The sequence below is a fragment of the Strix uralensis genome, chromosome Z, assembly GCF_047716275.1.
Source record: "Strix uralensis isolate ZFMK-TIS-50842 chromosome Z, bStrUra1, whole genome shotgun sequence".
NCBI lineage: Eukaryota > Metazoa > Chordata > Aves > Strigiformes > Strigidae > Strix > Strix uralensis.
This window is the reverse complement of record NC_134012.1, coordinates 76,114,341-76,137,683: the sequence shown is the minus strand read 5'-3', so window position 1 is coordinate 76,137,683 and position 23,343 is coordinate 76,114,341. Positions and strand designations below refer to the sequence as shown.

General features: G+C 38.3%; 1 protein-coding gene across 4 annotated transcripts in view; it reads left to right on the top strand.

The window, feature by feature from the left end:
- DAPK1 (death associated protein kinase 1) overlaps nt 1–23,343 on the top strand; it is a 102,340-nt gene that overhangs the window by 63,700 nt on the left and 15,297 nt on the right. For 3 of the 4 annotated variants that reach the window (XM_074856086.1, XM_074856087.1, XM_074856089.1), the window contains 15 exons: nt 1,269–1,398; nt 1,681–1,729; nt 1,867–1,893; nt 2,311–2,463; nt 2,608–2,653; nt 4,239–4,328; nt 5,607–5,699; nt 7,274–7,393; nt 8,548–8,646; nt 9,431–9,529; nt 10,669–10,767; nt 12,280–12,477; nt 13,487–13,684; nt 17,013–17,111; nt 22,182–22,259. In XM_074856086.1, coding sequence (XP_074712187.1) covers nt 1,269–1,398; nt 1,681–1,729; nt 1,867–1,893; nt 2,311–2,463; nt 2,608–2,653; nt 4,239–4,328; nt 5,607–5,699; nt 7,274–7,393; nt 8,548–8,646; nt 9,431–9,529; nt 10,669–10,767; nt 12,280–12,477; nt 13,487–13,684; nt 17,013–17,111; nt 22,182–22,259 — 1,578 coding nt within the window. The remainder of the gene's footprint in view (nt 1–1,268; nt 1,399–1,680; nt 1,730–1,866; nt 1,894–2,310; nt 2,464–2,607; nt 2,654–4,238; nt 4,329–5,606; nt 5,700–7,273; nt 7,394–8,547; nt 8,647–9,430; nt 9,530–10,668; nt 10,768–12,279; nt 12,478–13,486; nt 13,685–17,012; nt 17,112–22,181; nt 22,260–23,343) is intronic. The other variant, XM_074856088.1, reaches the window with a different exon arrangement.

The following is a 23,343-nucleotide window of genomic DNA, read 5'->3' as shown; positions in this document are numbered from 1 at the left end:
ATGTCTATAATAGCAAAAGGAGGCACAGTTATTAGATTGCAGTGCAGTTCTGAAAGGGGTGCTGTGTTCTGGGGATGAGGTAGGGAAGAGAATGATTTTAAGGGTAAGCATACCTTTTTCAGTCTCATCTTCATTACTTACAGTAATGTATTTGGCCTTTGTATGACAGTCAGCATGAGGAAAAAAAATGTGAATCTAGTAAGAAATACGTTTCTTACAATATGAAATGTGAATTTTTGCCTGTGTGCTTGTAATAAAACAAAGTATCCTTACACCAGATACTAAGAATATGTGAATTAAAGTGTACAGCAAGGATTAAAGAATGCAGAAATTAAAAGTATGAAATAGAAATGTACGAAGGGAAGGAATAAAATTACATTTGTGCATATCAGCCCCTGTAATTGGGGAAGAGAGGTAAAAGAAGGATTATGATGAAGAGCTGTCCTTAATGACTCCAAAAGTCCTTAACAATGTGAGCAGGATGGATGTAGCTCCAGGAACTCTTCAGAGCATGCCAGCTTGTGGAGGTGACAGGATATGGAGACTAAGTAGCTGGTTCTGTATGCTAGTTAAAGTGATACAGTGTAGAAGCAGGGTCCTTTGATGATAATCTTGACATTTTATCTTCCAACTTTGTTCTGGCTTTGCAAGTCTTTGTTGTAAAATAATTCAAAGCCCATATTTTAAAATGCAGCTAGAAAACACATGAGAACCTGCTCGTTATCCTTTTTCGTAACTTATATGTTGAACATTAAAATCTGGGAACTGGACCACTCCAAAAGTTTTTCTTGGAGGTCTAAAGGCAACAAGATATATCTTCCTGATTGCTTGTGCAGTGTGAAAGAAACCTCTTTCAGGGAGTAATGTTAACCAAGCCAAAATAGTAGTTTATAGGGCTTTGTTTCTTGCAAGCTCCCAGCAGTGCTCAGATGGCTGTAGTGTAGGGGCTTCTTTACTGAAGACAGTGTGTTTCACTTAGTGTCAGTCCACATGGAAACTGCAACTGTGTTGCGTCTACAAGAGGTAAAATCTTGGCCCTGTGGAAATCGTAGCACTCTGTCATCAACATTAAATGCTAATTTTCTGTAGTTAATTTGTAGTGTATGTTAGATTGTAATAGGAAAAGATGGGATTTTTCCACTGAAGGCACAATTCAAGAGGCTGAGGGAGGTAAAGAGAAGTGTTCAATGCTGAAGAATGCAGGTGTGTGTCAGACATTTTGTACCTGTGTATGATCTGTCTTTCTCTCCCCTTCCTCCTTCTCAAAGCCTGAAAACATAATGTTGTTGGACAGGAATGTACCAAAGCCTCGAATCAAGATTATTGACTTTGGTTTAGCACACAAAATTGACTTTGGAAATGAATTCAAAAATATCTTCGGAACGCCAGAGTTTGTTGGTGAGAAAACAGTTATTTCTTCAAACTATTCTTTCTCAGTCTGTGAAACAATATCTGTGGCTTAGCCTGGTTTGGCTGAGTTACAGATTATGTAATTTGTGTGTAATTCATGGCATTTTGAAATTTAAATAAGTAATTTGTAGCATTCAGTTCCAACTTAGACTCGCATTAAGGTGTTGTTATCTATCAGCATCTTAGTTTATTATCTCTGCCATGTATAGGCTCAGAGTGACATAGATGTATTCTTTGACTAGGTACTGATCTTCCTGCTTTTTCCTTTAGCTCCTGAAATAGTAAATTATGAGCCTCTTGGTCTTGAAGCAGATATGTGGTAAGTTATTGGATCTTACTTGAAATAAATCTCTCATGATTATTCTTATGTTCTAACCTTTTTTTTTTCTCTCCTCTCTCTCCCTCCATCTGTTTCTCTCTCCTCTCCTTCATCCCTCCCCTCCCCCTTCACTCTAGGAGCATTGGTGTAATAACTTATATTCTGTAAGTACCAAAATCTATGGGTGGTTCTTGCAAATGCTGTTTTTTAATTCTGATTCTGTCCTCTGGGTTTTTGGTGGTGTCTGTACAAGTCAAACCATTTTGATTGCACATCATAATTCAAATTGAATGATCATAAACTCAATAGTATAATTACTGAAAGACTGGCCATTAATCAGCATTGAGATAGCATGAGAGGCTGTCATCTGTAGGTCATTTTCCACAGCAGCTCTATCTTAATCAATATTCTCTGAAATTACAGCAAAGATTTTTGCCCTCCTAGATCGCATCTTTTCAAAAGCACATTTGCAGTCTTAAGCCACAAAAGAAAAATGTTCACTTTCTGCTGTTGTTTGATCTCAGAGGATTGAAACAACGATGTTACAGCATGTCATGAGAGGAGTGTTCTCTTTCTTGCAGTTTAAGTGGTGCATCACCATTTCTTGGAGAAACCAAACAGGAAACATTAGCAAATGTGTCTGCTGTGAATTACGAATTTGAAGAAGAGTTCTTCAGTAATACCAGTGCCCTAGCTAAAGATTTCATACGAAGACTTCTAGTCAAGGATCCAAAGTGAGCTGTTCCTCTTGTGTATGCACTGTTGCACCCTGTCTCTAGTATTTCAAATTACATGGTATTCTGAGATGTTAGTTTAATAAACATATAGCAGTATGCATTTTTTACTATCTGAAACAGTTCTGTCTTATTCTATTAAAGGAAGAGAATGACTATTGAAGATAGTTTGCTGCATCCTTGGATCAAGGTTAGCATGTAATTCATTCTCTGTTGTCCTGTTTTTAATCATTATTCATTTCATACTTCCTTTTCACTTTTCAAGTTCCTTAACAAGGAAAATGGGCATAATTTTTTAATATGACTTACTGAAAACTAACACGTACAGAATGTGGACTTCCATTAACATATCTGCTGTGTAAGTTATCAGTAGCGAAGTAGCCCACTATTGAGATTAAAGTCATGCTCAGGCAGAGAAGCTAGTCTTCAGGGAGCATTGTGCTGGCAAAGATACATTCTCTGAATCCAGTCCAATTTTCTTTCACATTTTTCATTTTGTAATCTTATTTAGATCGGGCAAAAAAGAGTCATCTCTATTCTGTCCTTCCTCTTTAGACTGAAGAAAGCAGTCGATGTGGGGTGGTGGTCCACTTCTTCTTGCAGTGTTCCACCGTGTTTGATTTGGATCAAGCTGTTGTGGTGCTGCTAGATTGAGAGGGAGAAAAGGGGACCTATCATTCTTCTTAATGCGTGTAGTAATACTTGCCACTTAATTTTTTAAATTCCGTATCACATTCTGATCTGAGTAGTAAACCTCTTGAGTGCCATTGATTTCCGAGGTCTTGGGGATGCACAGTGGGTATTTCACCCCCTTCCACTTCCCAGAGAACCTGTTAGCAGAATATTCATCTGTGCCACAGCTGCTTCAGTTCATAGTTTAGCATCCTAGGGCAGACATTTCTACACCAGTACACCAAATACAGATTTGACTGTGCTTTTCTGACTTTTTGTTGGGGTAATCTTAAACAGTTGAAATATGTTGGATTGTTGAAATGATTTTTCAAACTGCTGAAGCAAGCGTTGTCCAAGTTTGTCTCTCAGGGACCAAGATCTGCACATGTTGTTTTGTACCCTGTTAACGTTCCTTTATATCTTAACTTTCTGGGCATTCTCCCCCCACCCCACTGGTCATATCCTCTTTTCCCCCTTCCCATCACTACATTTACCTTCATTTCTCCATAAAAGTGACTTCAAGTATGGGATCATATAATGCAAAATTTGGTATACTCCACTGGTAACTGTTGCTTAGTATTAACCTGTGAGAAAGTTCAGAAGGTGCAGCCTTAGAGCTTGCTGCACAAGCAGGTGGGATATGATTTTTTTGGGTCCCGGAAGTATCCAGCTGATTACACTGAGACTGGTACAAAGTTTAACTGCATTCAAAGTCAGCCAGGAAATCTTCCCAGGAGACAAGACTTATGTAGGAGATGATATCCAATACTTCTGTCAGAGGAAGGTGGAAGGATAAAACTGATCTTTCCGTTGGCTGTTGGCTTTTTTTGTTTAAAATGAAAAAACAAATTTTAGTATTGCATGAAATACACTTAGATCTGGATTTCCTTTAGGGCATTTTCTCAAGAAATTCCATCTGCATGCCCCACTAGGCTGTGGATGTTAAAATGATGTGCTTACAATTGCTTTATTATTACAATATCATTATCGTATAAGTGGAAGTCATCACTGAAGGACAGTGTCTTACAGGAAGGTACTTTATGAAAGTTCTGGGTGTAATTGTGGAATATTTTACAACACCTTTATTTTCCTTCTGCGCATAGCCTAAAGACACCCAGCAAGCACTTAGTAGAAAAGCATCTGCAGTGAATATGGAGAAATTCAAAAAGTTTGCAGCACGACGAAAATGGAAAGTAAGTCATTCAGTAAATCTTCAAAATGTTGACGACATACAAATGCAGTAGCATTACCTGCTCCAGGGACACATCAGTGCTTTTAAGAGTGGAGAATAAGGAAGAAGACACCCATTCCTCTGTCATTTGGAATAAATTAGGTGCTTGAGTATGGTGGTATGGGAGAAGACTTCTTTGTTAGTGATCTACATGCAAATGCTTGTGTGTGGATTGTTTTATGCATCTAGCTGTATGCTGTCATCGTCTGTCTCGGTAATGTTTTCAGAGAAGGGCACTTCTAAGTGTAGGTGCGTGTTTTCGTGACAGTAATCCCTGTAAATCAAACATCCTTAAACAGGCCTCACAGAATTAATTATGCTAGTAGTTCTGCCAACACTCAACAGAGTAGGAAGAAAAAACTAGTCTCTTTTGCAAAGGGTTTTTGGTCTGAGACTGTCAACCTGTTTAGAAGGTTGGCATCTCTTCATCTTTCCAGAAGTGGGGTAAGGTATTAGCTGAAAGCGTTGATCTGTGCAAGGAGCAGTTCATCAAGACAGTTACCCACCTTCTGCATGCGCATTGGGGAATCCACACTGATACTAAGCAAGGGCAGGACTGTTGTATCTGTTTATCATGAGAAGAGATGAAACATAAGACAACAGAGGTCACTATTATTAGAAAAGGAGTTTTATTTGTTGTCACAGAGGCCAAGAAATAAGATTATTTTGCTAAGCTATGGACCAAAAGCACAAAATATCCAGCTCTGCAGTACAATTTTTTTTGCTGCAGTTTGATCTCTGTGATAGGTGAACATCTATGGTATTTAGAAAATTTAAGTACTAGCCTGATGCCCTAGAATGAAATGGTGGGTCTAGGAATATCTTAAACTGTTTTGTAATATGGCATTTAAAGGAATGCTGTCAGCTAATTAACAGTCGGGTTTTCTGTGTGTACATACTTTAAAATATGTACATTTAAATGTTTTCAATGTGAACAGGAGGATGTAATACAAATCTGTTTTGTTTTGTATTTCACAGCTTGGTGAAATTGTAACAATCCAAAAATATTGTGTAGCTTTGCTTAGTGCGTATGAATAGCTTATTTGGATTATAAATGTCAAAAGAGGAAATTGACGGTTCAAATGCAATGTAAAAAAGAGATGGGGGTGTTGAAGTCAAACTCCAGTTTGTTTTGCTAATGCAACAGTATTCCTTTAAAATCTCTGCAATAGCATCTTATCACAAGTATTCTGTTTTGATTTTTTTTACATATAGCTTTTTTCTTTTTATTTTTAAAAAGCAATCAGTGCGCTTAATATCCTTGTGCCAAAGATTATCAAGATCTTTCTTGTCCAGAAGTAACATGAGTGTCGCTAGGAGTGATGATACTCTGGTAAGTATGTTCTTATATGCTTAGAATGCTTTCTACATCTGAAATGTTAACATTTTGTGACATTACTTTAACAGAAATGCTGGGCTATTGAAAATGCGCATAATTAATTAATCTTGTATGTAGGAAGAAATAGATTCTAAGGCTACAGATGTCAGTTATCCATAGCCTGATCTTCTGCATGACACAAACCTTGAAATTTAATTTATTAATTACTGTGGTGAGGCTGGTAGCTATGCCAGAAATTCATCTATCTTGGTTTTGAAGTTTGATTCAGAAGGATTTTTTGTACTGTAGCAATTATTTGAAAAAGTTGCATCTGAATTTTTCATGACACTGTGTAGAGTAAAATAATACTGCATTTTTTTTAACAGAATATTCAAAATCATTGAGACCCTCTTAGATCCAGTGAGTGCTAGACAACAGTATCACAACAAGCAGTTATGTAAGGAGGAAATTTTAAAGTGGGCCAGTATTCAGTTTGTGGTATTACATATGTCTACTAGGTTTAGTCAGGAGCAATTGCTGTATGCTTTGTTGTAATTACAAATGCTTGTAAATCCAAAAGCATTCTTGTTTAGCTTACTCTCCAGGTTTTACTACACACTTCACAAATTCCCTGTGATCAGCAAAGTATGTATGTTAATATGTTTATAGCTGGGTAACCTCATCTTTTCTGTGCGTAAATAGGATCAAGCTTCAAAAAATTCTGCAAAGTCCTCTTTATCCTTACTATCTTCCCTGTGTCTCTCCTGTGCAACTCTGCCCTCTTGTTTCCACTCTTCCTCCTCCTGCCTTTCTGCTTCCAAGCTCTTTGTTTGCTCAGTGTTGCCCTTCTTTCCCTGCCTCCCCCACCTCAGCCATCAGTATGCTTTTTAACACTGGCTCAGCATTTCACACCTGTGTTGCAGCAGGAAGGATTGTAGCCTAATGTTAGTGTTCTAAAAAATCTGAAACCTCAGGAGAGAGGAGTTAAGAGTGATCCAAATATTGCGCTCAGTGAATTTCAGTTCTTTGACATTTTAGTGCATGGGAGAAAAATAAAGTTATACCTGTAGAGTTATCTAGGCTCATTACTTATGTTCTAGATTTTTAACTTGTCCGTTTGTATAGATGAAAGCTTCGTCCAGAGTACCTCTCTTGTGTCATATTCCTAGATGGCTGAAACATAATACTCCAGTTTGTATTTGTGTACTTCTTGGGTTTTTTAATGTTCACATATATGCCTGAAATTAGTTTCATTTCATGCAAGTATTGCATCTATTGAAAGTCCTAGGAGGAAAAAGAGAGTACCTAATAAAAGAAGTGTATTTGGGATCTGAGTAATGAGTTCATGTATGAAGAAGAGGAAAGCATATTGTACTAGAAAATGTGTGGGGGTTTTTTGGTGTGGGTTTTCAAATAACGTGTACATGTTAGCCATATGCTTCACAAAGGATTACAACTTGCAGCTGAAGCTCTAAAAGACTTTGAAAATTTTACTTTTTAATCTTTTTTTTAGATGTTGTGGCAGCTGTTGAGAGGGATTTCTTTTCCTTGAAGCTTACAATTTTTCTTCTTTCTCATTTAATTACAAGGATGAGGAAGATTCTTTTGTGATGAAAGCTATTATTCATGCCATCAATGATGACAATGTTCCTGGATTACAGCACCTTCTGGGATCTCTGACAAATTACGATGTCAATCAACCCAACAAGGTAGTGTGGGTCTGTGATGAGGTGTGTGGGGGACTAGCTATCACCCTGTTGAATAGAGCAACATGGTTGTAAAATAGAAATGTAACACCTGAAATGAAAAGACAAGTGGATGGGAAATAATTCTGCTTTCTTTAGGAGAGATTTTAATGTGTTCTGTGTTCAGTCTTCTCAAACTACCTGAAAATGGAGCCAAAAATGTGTTGGTTTATTTTAGCCTAGGCCTTTGAGAGAGAAAGTATTAATGAAACCTATTGTCAAGAGCTGTGATATATCAAGATATCAGTCTTTGGTTTTCTTTGCAGTTGTTTTTTTTGTGGCAGATGAAGATGGCAGAATACGTAGGAATAACCAGACTGCCAAAACTGACTTTGCAAAACACTGTTAAAAACAGAAGTCCCATACTGCAGAAACTAGTTATTTGAACATAATGTTAAATGATGTCATTCATTTTCAGAAATGAAATTACTTTCCTACTGCAGTATTTCAGTGTGCTGTTGCCGTACTAACAGGAGTATTGGAATTGAGACCAAGAGACAAAAGTTCTGTTGCTGGCTCTGCTGTTTAACCTTGGATAAATCATCTCTGCTCTAATTTTCACTTTTTTGAATGTTATACTGACCTTCATTATAAAGTACTTCAAGAAATATTCATGAAGAGCACTATAGAAGTAAAGTGTCTGTTATTTTACTGTGATGGGGCCTTGAACCTTTCAAGAAATCACTGTATTTTTTGTTTTAATGGTTTGGTCCCATTTAACTTTCCCGTATGTTCCTGGAGGCTTGTGTCTTTGAGGTGGTGTGACAAACACTTGGGAAATCTGGCTTAAAATGTAGATATAAAGAATTTGCAAAGGGGAACATCCTTGCCAAACTGGGCTGATGAGGATTTAATACTAATATTCCTAATTTGAAAAGCATGCCTTTAGTATGTAGTGTATCATTTAGTAGATGTGAATTCATCACAAAAATATGGAAGATGGTTGTGAATAAATTTCTTTGGACAAAGGGACAAATTATTTTCTATACAGCATTCCCTGAAGACTTAATTTGAATCTGGAAACCCAGAGATGCCATTCAGTGGCTGCCTTCTATTCCACTCTTTCCTTAATCCTTCAAAAATTAAATATATTGTTCTTGCTTCTGTCTCACTGTTAGCATGGAACACCTCCACTACTGATTGCTGCTGGCTGTGGAAACATTCAGATGCTTCAGTTGCTTTTAAAGCGTGGATCCCGTATTGATGTTCAAGATAAGGTCAGGGTTCTGCTTTGTCACTGTTTTGTGTAAGATTTTTAGTATAGCAGAGGACAAGCAGTTCAGACCAAGTTGTATTGGAAATGAAAAAGTCTGGGTTGTAGAGCCTGTTTTCTCTCTTCCACAGCAAAAAGATAAAAGCAAATCTTCAGTAACATCTTTTATTACTAGTGCACATCCTCTGATTTTGGTCACTTTATTAGTTGAAGTAATTTGAATGATACTGATCTTAAAATGTAGTTCATGCTTACAGAATTGCCCCAATTAGTTCAAGTTAGTGATTGCCCTACAACTCAATGGTGAACTTTATTTAATATGGAATGATAAATGCACATTTTAGCATTGAGGAATAGTGCAACTAGAACTTGTATGTAACAGAGGGTATGCTTTGCAACAAGCTTTTTCTCAAAATGTGTTGTAACAATCTGGGGTAAATTTAAAGCAAACTTGAAGCACTGTCTGTTTCTCTATATAATAGATGGTAAAGTACGCAGCAGAAAGGTTTTTCTCATTACTTTTTTTTCAAAAAAAAACTCCCTTACAAGGGGGAAGAGGATTATCCTTTCAAACAGTTAGTGATCCTGTTAATTGTCCTTGCACAGAGGGGTTTTTGTGGTCATTGTTGAACCACTTCGAAATTTTTTTAAAAAAAGTATGTTCATATAAGCTTGAATAGCTGTTCAGTATATCTGTGTACATCTAACTGCATGTATACCTCAGCTGAAGATCTAAAATTAGGCTTATAAATTGATCGGTAACATCTGTAATGAAGTATTTTTGACAGGCTGGATCTAATGCAATCTATTGGGCTTCTCGACATGGTCATGTAGAAACACTGAAATTTCTCAATCATAATAAATGTCCTTTGGATGTTAAGGATAAGGTAAGAAAAAAGTTCTTTTCCTTTTTCATGCAGTGATCCTTTTTTTTTAATAACTTTAGCAAAGAGAGAAGTCTTCCAGCTGGAATGATTTTTCGACTGTGCCATAATTCCAAGAATGTGACTGGCTTTTTTACTGTGGTTTTATAAGATGACATATAGGGCTATGATAACACAGCTTTAAAGTAGCTGGATGTACTGATTATTTTCCTGACAAATGTTAACCAAGCGTGCATGTTAAATGTGGTGAGTACAAAATCTAAATTTTTGCTTGAAGACAAGATTTTGCATTGAAACTTAGGGTAGAATTGTGACTCTGTTTTTCATTCCTCTTGATTGAAAATCACTTTTGCCTGACAAGTAAATTTGACTGTTACTAAGTGGAATATAATGAAGCCTAAGAGTTTATAGCTGATGAGCACTTACCTTGTCTCCAGCAGTGTTATTTGAGCAACATTTGCCCTAGAAACTAGTTCCTGTTAAAATCCTATATTATAGTGATGTTTTTATACTAGCCAAAGCTCCAGTATAGAGGCAGTTATACTTGTGAAACACAGTTTGCTTTGTTGAGGAAACTAGTGCAAGGCAAGGCACATTAGCAAAATTAGTGTTCAACTCCTGATAAGGATACTAGGAAAGGTTACTCTCTTAATAAAAATACCATTTCTTTTTCATATAATTTCAACAAAAGGTTGCAAATAATTACATGTAATGACCAAAATACGCCTGGATATACCAACATATTAGGCCAGCTCCTTACATTTGTATATACAGGGTGGAGGGAGGGGCATATGGAAATAATATGAATAGAAGTAGGATTTCTGTTTCAACACCAATTGCATATGCAGCTGCCTCTTCATATTGCTCAGAAATCCCATTGTGGCTGTGACCTGAAACAGACTAAGTAGGAAAATTAGTTCTGACAAAGGAAGGCCTTTGAAGAAATAACCTATCAGGTGGTGGTGTATCTGTCACATACCACTACAGTTTGTAAGCAGATCTCTGCTGACCACAGCTGTGCCGCTGGGTTACAGGGAGGGAGGAATACTCCGTGCAGCATACAGGCATTCAGGCTGTACACAGCAGTATATATCCAGGGGTGACGTATGAAATTACACTGGCATGTCCTTCTTTAATTGCAGTCTGGGGAGACCGCTCTCCATGTTGCAGCTCGGTACGGGCATGTGGATGTGGTTGAGTTTCTCTGTAGCATTGGATCCAATCCAAACTTTCAAGACAAGGTGAGTCATGGACACTGTCTGTTTTTCTTCAACAAATAAGGCTTTAGTGTGACTGGTCAAAACTCTTAGTCTTATCTTGCAGCCTCTGGTATGTTTGCATTTGAAAAAAAAACCAACCAAAAAACCCCAAAACAATTACAGAGGTTTCAATACCTCTTAATAGATTAAGACTATGCAAAATACAGTGTGGATGAATCAACCACTCTTACAAAACACAGGTTCTCTTGAAAGCTTAAAGACAGAGAAACTCAACATCACAAAGGTGTGGCTAGTAGTGTGTGCTCTGTGATTTCAGCTAAAGCTTTTATTAGTTTTTGCCTTGACTTCATCTTGTTTTTAGCCATCATGGGACTTTGCTGAAGTGTCAAGCACTCATTTTTGAAAATGAGAGGAGGGCTCAGGAGGGATTGTTTAAAGCTCTGAAATATTTTGAGAAAACATGAAAGAAAAGGCTTAATAGAAAACATCCGTTTGACCCAAATTTAACTGTGTGTAGGAGTTCCACAAGCCTCCCCAAGTGCTGCATCCTCTAGGGCTACCTTTATATTGTTTAAGCAGCAGCAGGTCAAGGGACCAGAGGACGTGCTGCTCGACTGTTTCCTCAGATTTTCACAGAAATCTTGAATGCAGTCCAAGTCGTCTACTATTGTCTTCATTAGTTGTCTCCTCATTGATATTTGCCAGGTGCATAAAGGATATCCCATTTCTTAGAATTTCATAGAATGACTTTTTTGGTGGGTTGTAATCCTCCCTGCTTTTTAGTGGACTACTTTCAATACCATATTTTTGTAAAACATTTGAGCTTCTTAATGATATTCCATGTAACTGTTAGGAAGTACAAGGAGATTGAAGGTGAATATTTTGAAGCTTCCAGGGTTCAAGCAAAAAGCGAATTAGAACTTGTCACAACTGAACTCAAAATGTCTGCAGTTTCAAACGCTTGTTGTGATGCACGTTTAAAGAACTTGTGTTTCTAAATACCTAAAGTCACTGCCTACACTCCTAAATCATAAGGATGTGCTTTTTGAACATGGTAAGCAGAGTGATCTTCCTCAAACCACAAGTCTAGTGGGATTTGCATCTCCTTGGTGAAGCGATCTGTTTTAAACACTGTATTAGTCCCTCAGCACACAGGATGTAGAAGTTGTTTATGAATGAGGATCAGTTTTCAAGTGAGAGAACCAAGATAGTTAGCTTCAGGAGCACATCTAAACTAAGATTGCTGACATGCAAGGTGTTAGCAGATAGTTTTATGGTGAGAAATATGGGTTCTTAGAATCCAGGTAATGATGAAAATCGGGTGCGTTACCATAATCACTTGGTATGTCAGCAAGAGTTATTCTTGCTTTGAGAATGTCAGCATTAGAAATTACAGCATTTTTTTATAGGGCTTACTTAGTAGACTGTCTTTCTTCTTTTGTGTCATCTTTCTCTCTTTCTGAATTAAGCTGGGGAATTGTTCTTCCTGGCATTTGGTTCAGCTCTGGGTTTTTTTATTTTCCATGTTAATAGGAAGAAGAAACACCACTACATTGTGCTGCTTGGCACGGCTACTACTCTGTTGCTAAAGCACTCTGTGAAGCAGGTTGCAATGTGAACATTAAAAACAGAGAAGGGGAGACTCCACTCCTGACAGCATCTGCTAGGGGTTACCATGATATTGTGGAATGCTTGGCAGAACACGGGGCTGACCTTCATGCAACAGACAAGGTTAGTTTGAGTTGCTTTTGGTCAGGAATTAAGTCCAGAGATCACAGGTATCACAGAGCTGTCTCTCTGAATTGCTTCATTTGAATACTGTAAGCCAGCATTGTTTCCATGATGTGGGTTTTCTGAGCAGTTCACACAGAGACTGTTGATGACTGCAGTAGCCTTTAAAGTTGCCCACTGATTATTTTTCCATGATTGGGTTTTTGCTGATTCATTATCACTGTATCAGTTATCACCTTATGAGTAATACTCTATGAAAAATGGCAGGAACACTGAGTTCTGTAATTGGCAACAAACTATTAACTTACAAGGAGAAAAGATGGATTTACTGTTTGCCTTTGATTCCTACAGGTTGGATAAATCACACCTATTTCCAGGAAGCTAAATTCCAACTGTTTAAAAATATAACTATTTGATGCAGAATCGTTTTTTGTCTTTCATGGTGTAATTCCAACAAACAAATTTTGCATTTCAATGCTTGTACTTTTGGTGTGCTTGTCCTTTTTAGCTACCTTTATTGCTGATAGTTACAAAATAACTATTAAAGCAATTTCAGAAAAATGCTTTTGCTTCTGAAAGAATTAAATTGATTTTTTCCAGTCACATTGTCTCTTAAGTTGTTCCACAAAGAAAGCTCTGTCTGTAAAGTTACTGATCACTAAGCAGATTGCATGACTTTTGCATCACTGACTTATGTCAGTAAACACTAGAGTGGTTTACAATATTCAGCTGGTTGTTACAGTTGGTCACTCCCACCTCCTAGGGAAGTTGTCAGTAGAGAATTTGTATTTGCGTTTCATCCATTCCACTGCAATGTCCAGTGGCTTAATAGAAATTTGCTTTCATTCCATAGCTTTTGTTCTGACAGGTACTGTGTGTCTCGCTGCCTCCACCCTCAAAAAGAGGGGCAAGGAGATGCCCCCAGTTACATGAAATTATTGTGACTCTGCAAAATGCTTTGATTTTTAGCATTATTAAATCTCAGTTACGACCTCACTTGTGATTTCAGGATGGTCATATAGCCCTACATCTTGCTGTGAGAAGATGTCAAATAGACGTAGTTAAAACTCTCATCAGCCAAGGATGTTTTGTAGATTTCCAAGACAGACATGGCAACACTCCCTTGCACGTGGCCTGCAAAGATGGGAATGTTCCTATTGTGATGGCACTCTGTGAAGCAAGCTGTAGTATGGATGTCACTAATAAGGTAAATGGAATATGGATAATGAACTACCTTTTTTAATAGCTCACCCATTGCATTAGATGACCTTTTCCAGTTCTCTGATACGGAAAATATTTTTCCTTTTAGTTTTTTATCTCTTAAAGTGGCCAAATGCAAAGCATTAAATGACTCACCTTGCAAATTTACCTGTTTGTTTCTGTTGAATAGATGATTAAAGACCCATGAAGACAGAGCCCAGGTGAATTACCACAGTGTATTTTTCCACTCAACTCTAAAGTTGAAGTATATGCCAACCTTTCCTAGCTGTATAGCTTTGCTTTGTGCAGATTATATCTAGGCCCTGAAGAGCAGATGAAATGCATTGCTGCTGGCCTTGATGTGATTTAATAATAGTAATTTATATACAGAATAGAAGACTAGTACATGCTTTGAATTCTTCCAAACTACATGCACTGTCATCTAACAAGGGATTTAACTGTAGATTCTATTCCTGGTTAGAAAAATGAGTGTCATATTGGCTGTTTTTTTATGTTTTTCTGCATTGAGTTGATTTATTAAAATAAATACTAATCAAACATTTATCTTAGAACAGAACAGCATTAATTTATATATTAAACGAGTTGTCACTGGCAAGGTCAGGAAGTCTCAGAATTGAAATGTTAAATGAAGTCAGCAGTCTGAGTAAGGTGCTTTTTGGGAGCTTTTTTATTGCTCGTTGTTTCACAAACAATTGTAGAAACACTTGGTGAACTTTATAACCCTGAAAATGTTGATTCCAGTGCATATGGCTGGATTACTCACAGTTAAAAATGTGAACTGTCCATAATTGTTGTAAGCACCTTCCAAAAAGAACGTCTAATAGCCTTTCCCTAAACTTTGAGATACTAGTGCCTTGTTTGCTTATTCTGTTGTGCTAGTGCTGCTGTGTATGGGATAACTCAATGCAATGCTTTACAGGTTTAACATTCTGGCTTTGTTCCTAGAGATCTTTTAAGAGAAAAGTAAGCTGTTTTCAGGAAACTTCCCGTTGGTTAGTTTGAATAGGTTAGAACCATTGGACTCTACAGACAGGCTGCGGGGCTTTAAGGGCTTGATATTTAGCTATGCATGTCTTTCTCTGCCCTATTTAAATTTTATATATGCTATAAAGTTTAAAAGTTACTCATAGGAATCTTTATGTTGCTATCTGCAATTTGTTTGATGCAGGTGTCGTAGCTTCTTTATTTTTCTGGAAAAGTACATGTTCTGGAATAACATTTTGCTAGTTAACGCTCACATTTATTACCAAAGCACTGACCCTTTCTGTATTAGCCAGCTAAAGAAAATTGTGGGGCTTTTGGCTTGGGGGTTGTCCAGTGCAATCACTTCTGGTTTCTGTAATTAAAATCATCAGCTGCCAAGTGAAAAAACTTAAAATAATGAGCTCCCTGGTCTTGCCTCTGAGTTTAAGCCTGATTGACTAGACAATTAAATCCAGATCCACAGCTGAGAACACATTTTGGGGAAGGTGAGTTAATGTAGCACAAGGCTGGATTAGCACCTCCTTTCATAGTGAAGAATGCTGAGCTGGGATCAGTGGCCTGACTAAGCATGCTGTGGAAAAAATAATCAGTCTTCAAGTGTTCAGTGGGGGCGGGATCAGGGCTACAGAAGCTGTTGTTACGGTTTGTGTCCTGTTACTTTCCTAGAGTCATGTATGCTAGAGTGAATTTTAGAGTGATTGTTATTTGAAAGGGTGAGTTTGGGTCTTATCAAATAGAAAATCTATTTCTACTGGTCCTCTTCGGCAGCCCTGTAATGGGAGTACATTAACATAACCATTTATCCTTGGTCCTCACATCTGGCATTGTCCCACATATACCTAATACTGATGGAAGGTAGCATTTGTTTCTTCCACAGACTGCAGTAGAACATCATACACATTTATTTAGAATCACAGAGTCAAAGATTGAGTCCGGCTGTAAACCTAACACTGTCAAGTCCACCACTAAACCATGTCTCTAAGTGCCACATCTACACATCTACCACATCTACACCTCCAGGGATGGTGACTTTACCATTTCCCTGGGCAGCCTGTTCCAATGCTTGACAACCCTTACAGTGAAGGAACCTTCCTAATATCCAGTCTAATCCTCTCCCAGCACAACTTGAGGCCATTTCTTCTTGTCCTGTTGCTTGTTACCTGGGAGAAGAGACCAACACCCACCTCGCTACAACCTCCTTTCAGGTAGTTGTAGAGAGCAATGAGGTCTCACCTCAGCCTCCTTTTCTCCAGGCTAAAAAACCCCAGTTCCCTCAGCCACTCCTCACAGGACTTGTGCTCTAGACCCTTCACCAGCTTCATGGCTCTTCTTTGGATGCACTCCAGCACCTCAATGTCTTTCTTGTAGTGAGGGGCCCAAAACTGAACACAGTATGCAAGGTGCGGCCTCACCAGTGCCGAGTACAGGGGGAAAATCACTTCCCTAGTCCTGCTGGACACACTCTTTCTGATACAAGCCATGGTTCTATTTGAGTTGAGGTGTAGGGTTTTGAGGAGCTGTGTATCTTTTCTGTTTCCATTTGTCAGAAAGTTAGCTTTGGTTTCAAATACTTTTTGGGAAGTAATTTTGTGAGATTGTTTCTGAGTGTAGGGTTGAGACAGGGAAGAACAGTATTTGAAAGCATGAAAATACATGAAGTTAATAGTAAAAGGAGTTACAAGCAGAAAAGACATGGTAGTGATAAGGTGCAACAGTAGTTCTGAACATGAAAGCCCAGAAGTGGATGTCATGAGGACCTGTTGCCAGTGGAGAGATTCACAGGAAAAAGCAAAAACTGGGGAAGCAATGCTTACAGTACTTTCCCTCTGTCACTGAAAGCACAGATTCCTTCAGGCTGACTTCTTGCATTCATCCCTTTTATTCCTTTGTGTTGAAGTAGGAGACTGCAGATACATAATCCTCAGTAACACTTGGATTGAAATAGAATCCAGAGCTTTAAAGGTTAAGGACTTAGTGTTGCTTAACAGGATAATATTTAATTAAGCAAAATGAGATTAAATTTATCAGGAATTAGAAAGACATTCTCAAATATAACCAAAAAACTCTAAATCATTCCTCCACAGTTGTGGAGAGTTGTGGATTAGGTATAAAATTGTTTCCTGTTTTTAAAGTAGTCAGTCTAGCCTTTGTTTTTAATTGAGCTTTAAGCAGTTATGCTTAAGCTGTAGTCAAAAGTACTTTTTCTTAGTTTTTGCAAGACCTTTGCTGTGTTTCAGTATTTACAATTGTACAATATGTTTAATTATTAGTCATAAAATTTGGAGTGAAGTTCTTTGACTGACATAATGACACTTTTTTCCCTGTGTTAGTATGGGAGAACACCTTTACATCTGGCAGCAAACAATGGCATTCTTGATGTTGTCCGGTTCCTGTGTCTTACTGGTGCCAGTGTAGAAGCTTTAACCTCTGTAAGTATTGAGAGGTACTGTTATGCTTCTTGCTTCTGTGTTGGATAGTAGGAAACAAATTCATCTCTTGGAGGGGGATGATAAAAGTACAATGGTCTAATATAATTACATTTTGAAACTAGAAAAAAAAAAAAAAGTTAGGCTGTTGTATGTCCACAGCTTGAAAAGCATTCTTTTTTATCAACTTGTTCCATACTTATAACTGATTTTGAAACTGATTAAGGTACAGTATAGCTACCATGTCATTTACACCTAAGAACTTCTTTACCTAAGAATTACTTGTTAGCATTGTGTTTTCTGTAAGCACAGTGGACCACTGTCATTAAGATGTACATCATTTCACATCACATACAGTTACAGTACAAATGTATTTGTCTTGAATGTTTTTCTTGCTTTCGGGGGATTAAAAAGTTTTATTTTCATGGTGGGAGATGTGTGGGTGCATTGATGAATGAACTAGCGTGCAAGTATCCTTGTAAAACAAATCATTTATGTCAGATCAGTCAGCACCACTGCTTCCAGTTAGCACCACTGAAGGTATTTTTCATTCTCGCTAAGGTGAGAAACATCCTCCTAGCTGACATAGCCACAGCAGGAATGAAGTGTCCTTCATCATGCACACCTCATACGCCCATGATACATTATAGGCATCATACATAACCATTACCGTGTTTTGAACAACCTAACCGTGATTTATTTTCAGATCCATTGGATCAGTTTACATTGCCATTCACCCTAAACAATGCATTCTGCTCAGAAATAACTATTGTTCTGTATGCTGAAATCATGTTGTGATTAGATTTTGAGTCCATGTTTCTCAAAGTTATTCTCCTAACAAAGTATACCTGAGACAGCTGAATGGAGGGAAAAGGGATTAAACTTCTGTTTCATTTGCTTTACCCATTCAGTAGAAAATACAATTGTTTTCGTTGTTTTCCTGCACATTTAGCACTGTGGCTTTTTCCTCTGACTGTGTGTCTTATGTGGCAGGAGAATGCAAATGAGCTTGGAATTGTTGTTTAAACAAGTTTAACATCTAAAATACTAGATTGTAGATGGGCATGTCCCCTATTAATCCATAATAATGGCATGTGATGCACTGGATTTTGTGGGGTGGTTTACAGATTTTCCTTTGTCACTTGTTTTTGTCCTTTTTTCATTTTATTTTCACTACTGCAGAATGCAGAGATAAGATAACAAGAAGGTGATGGGGGAATTCTTGAGCTGTATCACTTCATTTATGTCATGATGGCTGTGTTGGTATAATTGTCTGGGTAGACCCTGTCCTTCCAAGATAAACGTACTTTTTATCTCTTTAGTTTTGATCAGTTTGGAGGTGATAACAGTGAAATCATGCTGATACTAAATCTGGCAGGAGAAGCAGACTGAATATGCATATAACTATCCATTATTCCAGCAGTGTTGTGGCAGAGAGAAGGGCAAAGGATAACAGGAAGGGAGGAAATATGTGTGGTGATTTTAATAGCATTTGAGTTTGCATTAATTTGCTAGGTGGATGTTCTGTTCTGAAAAGTCTTATTAACAGCTGTTTCCAAGCCAGTGCAGTAGAATTAATTATCTTTTTCTTCTCTCAGAATGCCACTTCTGAGGAGTTAACTTTTTTAGCACTGCTAAGTAACTAGGTTGTAGTATGACTTCCCTGCCTCCTCCAGGCTAAAGCCCATTTTAGGACTAGTGTGATTTTTAATTTGATGGCATGAATGTTAAGTGACCTTAGGAAACCTTATGCTCCTGGAGTATACAGTATTTCCAATGGTTGAATATTGGCCAAAAAAATTCAATTGTGCTCACACACTAGCTGGCACCATGTTCTTGGCTTCTCACAGAAGTTTCTAAAATTGCACAAAGTTTAAAATTGTCAGATAACTTAAAAATTTTGTATGGTGATGCTTGCAAATGGCCAGTTAAACTCAGGACCAGCTCTGGCAGGCATAGATGTCTGGTTTGCACAGAGGAGCCAGTCAGCAATTGTGATGAAATATATAGCACCAGGTGTGAAATATGCTTTCATGCATTCTGTAACCAAGCCCTTCTCAGATGCCAGCTTTCCTTATGCATTTCTATTCCAGTATATAAATACCCTGTAATGTTCAATAAAACATGAATAGGAAAATAACTTACTGAAAGCTGTTTGCTATTTTGCTTGTGTTTTCTAATTCTGTTGTGCTCTACAGTTCATCCTGCAGTGGACATTCAGAGAATGCCTCATTTTGTTCACAATTTTGGCAAAAAAAGGGAACTTTGTTCTGTTAATTTCTTTTTCACAGAAGCAAATGCTTTTTCCACCTGTTAATAAATTGAGCTTCCAGATCCGAGTCTGGATTTTCAACAGACACGTGAACTGAACTGCTAGCATCTGTCAGTGTAAACATCTCAAAAGGCTTTACTGGGGTAAATTGGACCTAGAGTTCTTTCTGCTATGCTTGGTGCTTCTTGCCAATGATCTGGGGTACCGTTCACCTATTCTACAGGCCTTTGTGCCTGTCTTGTTTACTGTGTGATCTGAAGAACATGGACTTCAAAAAGGGTGCTTCTCAGGCAACGCTCTTGTTAAGGTGTTGCTCCATAAGTGAAGGTGAGCTGGGAGCCAAGAGTAAAGAACAAGGCAAGTAGGGACAGTGTCCTCACCAGCAAGGGCCCAGTCCCACAGTACGCAAGCAAGGCAAGCAGCGCAGGTCCAGTGATGGCAACCAGCTTTAGCAAAGAGTCCAGGTTGCCGGACAATGAGGCAGGTCTGAGGTTAAGTCAAGGTTAGGAATTGGGCTCGTTGACCATGGTCAACCAAGGGTTCAGTGATTGCTTGGCAAGTCCATAGTGAAGAGATAGATTCAAGGGGAAACCTGGAAGTTACAAGCTGGGTCAGTGGGATACAGAGGCATATAACTGCAGTGTTACTTAGGTGAGGGCCAAGGGCAAAAGCCTCAGCCTAAGAGCAATGCCTGAGCAAACGGTAGCGCAAAAGCCCTTGATGGGACTTCTTTTCTGGTCTTTTTCCTTCACAGCAGTCTGAACCAAGATCAGGCAGCTGTATCAGACTGTTAACAGGTAGGCTTGCTCTGTGTACACATCTGCTCAGACTTTTAGCAATTTGAACCATTTCTGTTGCCATTTTTCCAGTTTTGAGAGCAGTCACCTCCATCCCATTATAACCATGCTCACTGATCAGGCTCTCGCCGAGCCACTGCGATCCGCAATCCTTGCTAAGTACTCACCAGGTGGTTATTTCCTTTGTTTTTGTGCCCAAATAGCTGTGACTGAGCTAAATAAACTATATGTCAGAGTATAGCTGTTTAGCCAAAGCAAGGCCTGAAGTCAAAACAAACCCCCATGGAGTAATGAGAGACAGCAGGCAAGGGTGTCAAGTTACCCAAGCAATGCCAGGGCAGTTGTGGCATACCCATCGAGAAGTGTGGGACCTGCTCTTGATTCAAAGGGACAATGCCCGTGCAGGAATCTGTCACTGCATATGTGCTTGGTGCTGGAGTTTGCCAGGCCATCCCCAATCTTAAGTTGCAACAGGAACATACTGTGCTCTGCAAGAATGCAGGGTCAGGCTGTAGCAGTCCAGCTTTGGACTTAAGAGAAGGCCAAAGGTTTGGGGATCCAGATAGAATTCGCATTTCAGGTTGGTGAAGGCCACATCCTGTTACCACAGGGATTCTCAGGAAGGGGATCAAGGTTTCCCCTTTATTTGAAGGTTTTGGATTCCCCTGGATGTGCCCAAGACTGGAAACTTGTGAAGCACTAGAAGTACTGAAGCAGTTCTGATGGCAGACTAGCTACCCTGCCACTATATCACTTTTCCTCTCCTAAAGCAGGGACGCAGGATTAACTGGGATTTTGAGGGTAGGGTCAGCATAGACGTTCCTCCCTTTGATACATTTCTCTAAGGAAAATGAATTTTTAAAAATACATTCAGATGTTTCTTTACTAAAGTTGCGGTTAAATGTCAACTATGGAAGGAATTTAAGGGTAAGATACTGCTTCAGATTTAGTCAGTTCACACCATCAACTACAATTTTGGCTGTTTCTTGTTACGTTCTGTTCCTGTTCTGTCTGAATTATCTGAAGTTCTGGACTATGTAATAACTTTTATGGAAACGTGAAAATGGTTGTTGTAGGTGGGCACTCAGTTGTCAAAGATACTTATTTCATATGTAGGGATAATAATTACAGTAAGCTCAGGAACTAAAGACAATGCAGGTTTTACATTAAAAACTACTAAAACCAAAGATAGAAACTCAGGAAGGAGATCTTAGTTTTCCAGTACTACTTCTTAATAATTGAAAGCTCTTACCTGAGAGAGAAAGTGCTGATGGATTAGTTAGTTACCTGTTACCAAAATTTAAAACAATACAATAACATTAATGTAGTTGTAAGAGTGAAAGTAGTGAGCAATTTTTATTTCAGCTTTTTTAATACTAAACTGCTGACCTGTGAAACATGGGTAGTTAAATGGCAAGACCAGAATGCTGGAGGCAGCTTTGCTTCTCCTTTCAAATTTGTTGATTCAATTTAAACCACATCCCTTACAATGTTCTTGCTTTCTGGAAACCTCCAGTGATTGATATGCCACTGTCATTCTTTATCCATTAATAAAATTCACCTGCTATTCATGTGAGTAAAAATATGCTCATGTGTCCCCTCTTTGTGAACTGTTTAAACTTCTAGGTCTGTAATATCTAGAAATGGCTATCATCCTCTAATTTGTGAGAAGAGGAATTCAGATGGGGAGTATTGGCATCACTCTCAGATGTGGAATTCAAAGTATCTTGCTACAGTGGCATCCAGATACCAATTTGTGAAAGAAATGCCATTGTTCTGCATAGTACCATATTTTTTTGACAATTTAAAGATACAGGGATTCTGGTGTTAGTAGTTGTTCCTGGTTGTTGTTTTTTTTCTTTCTTCTCCCTATTTCATTTGCATCTGACAGCAGTTCTGTTACTGCCTTGAGCAGCTGAGCTATGTTGCATGTGATATGGTTTTTTTTTTTTTTTATTGTGAGCAAAAGGAAGGAACTGCTGCTAATAATTTTTGTTTTAACAGGATGGGAAAACAGCAGAAGATCTCGCCAGAGCAGAGCAGCATGAACATGTAGCCAGTCTGCTTGCAAGACTTAAAAAGGTCAGGAATGCATGAATTTTAACTGAGGTTCTCATGTTTATAAGATACCAAGAAAAGTCTTACCATGGGAAATCATATGATAAGATATTCATCAAAGCCATTCTGAAAACCTGTTGCAAAAATCCTTACTGGAATGGTGTCTCTTTTTTTTTTCTTTTTTTTCATATTTTTAATTTGAAAGTATGCTCCCAGTTAAAGCTAGTATGTACATGTTAAAAAAAATGGCTACGCTAGTCTGCACCGCTGATCTGTCTTACCCTGTCTCTGACAGTGCCTAGCAACGCATCTAAGGTGTTCAGAAGAAACTGGAAAATAAGCTATTAAGGATTAGCACATCCAACAAGAGGACTTATTTCCCCACTGTTACCAGTTTAGCTAGATTAGGGTTATGAAGTATCAGGGGTTTGGAATAGCTGCGTATGTTCTCAATGTCTTCTTTTAATTCTGCAATTTTCTGCAATTTCAGAATCCCAGACAACTAAACACAAAGTTGATCTGGGCTTGTTGTAAGGCAGTAAGTCTGACACATCTGATCCACATTGATTATTCTGGATAGGCAGCATCACTCATGCTGTGAAGATTCAGGGACCACTTGCCTGGCGATTACAGGCAAGACCCAGACAAATTAAAACAATCCTGTTTTAATTACGCTGATGGATCTGTGGAAAACTGAAATAAATGACCATTTCAGAGTAGCAACAGAAGATGGTGTGTACCAGGCATTGCCAAGGTGAAAGTAGAATCATGTCCTTTAGTCCTGCCAGTAAGTCTATACTTGCTAGGATTATAAAATATATCAGTGAAGAGGTCAGAAAGTGCCAAAATTCAGGTTTCCTTTGCAGTAATAGCTTTTGTAAGCTTTTGTCATAACAGGATCCATTCTGCATGGTTATATCCCCATACCAAACCCTTGCCTGTGTCTGCATGCCGGTGGATAAATTTGTGATTTAGTCATGATGTAAATATAGAACTAATACAAGTTGACCTAGAACAAAAGAGAGAAGGTCAGATAACTCTCTTCTGAAACAGATGTTAGTAGCTCTATCTTCTTGATAGCAGCGTATACTTAGTTATTGAAGGCCCG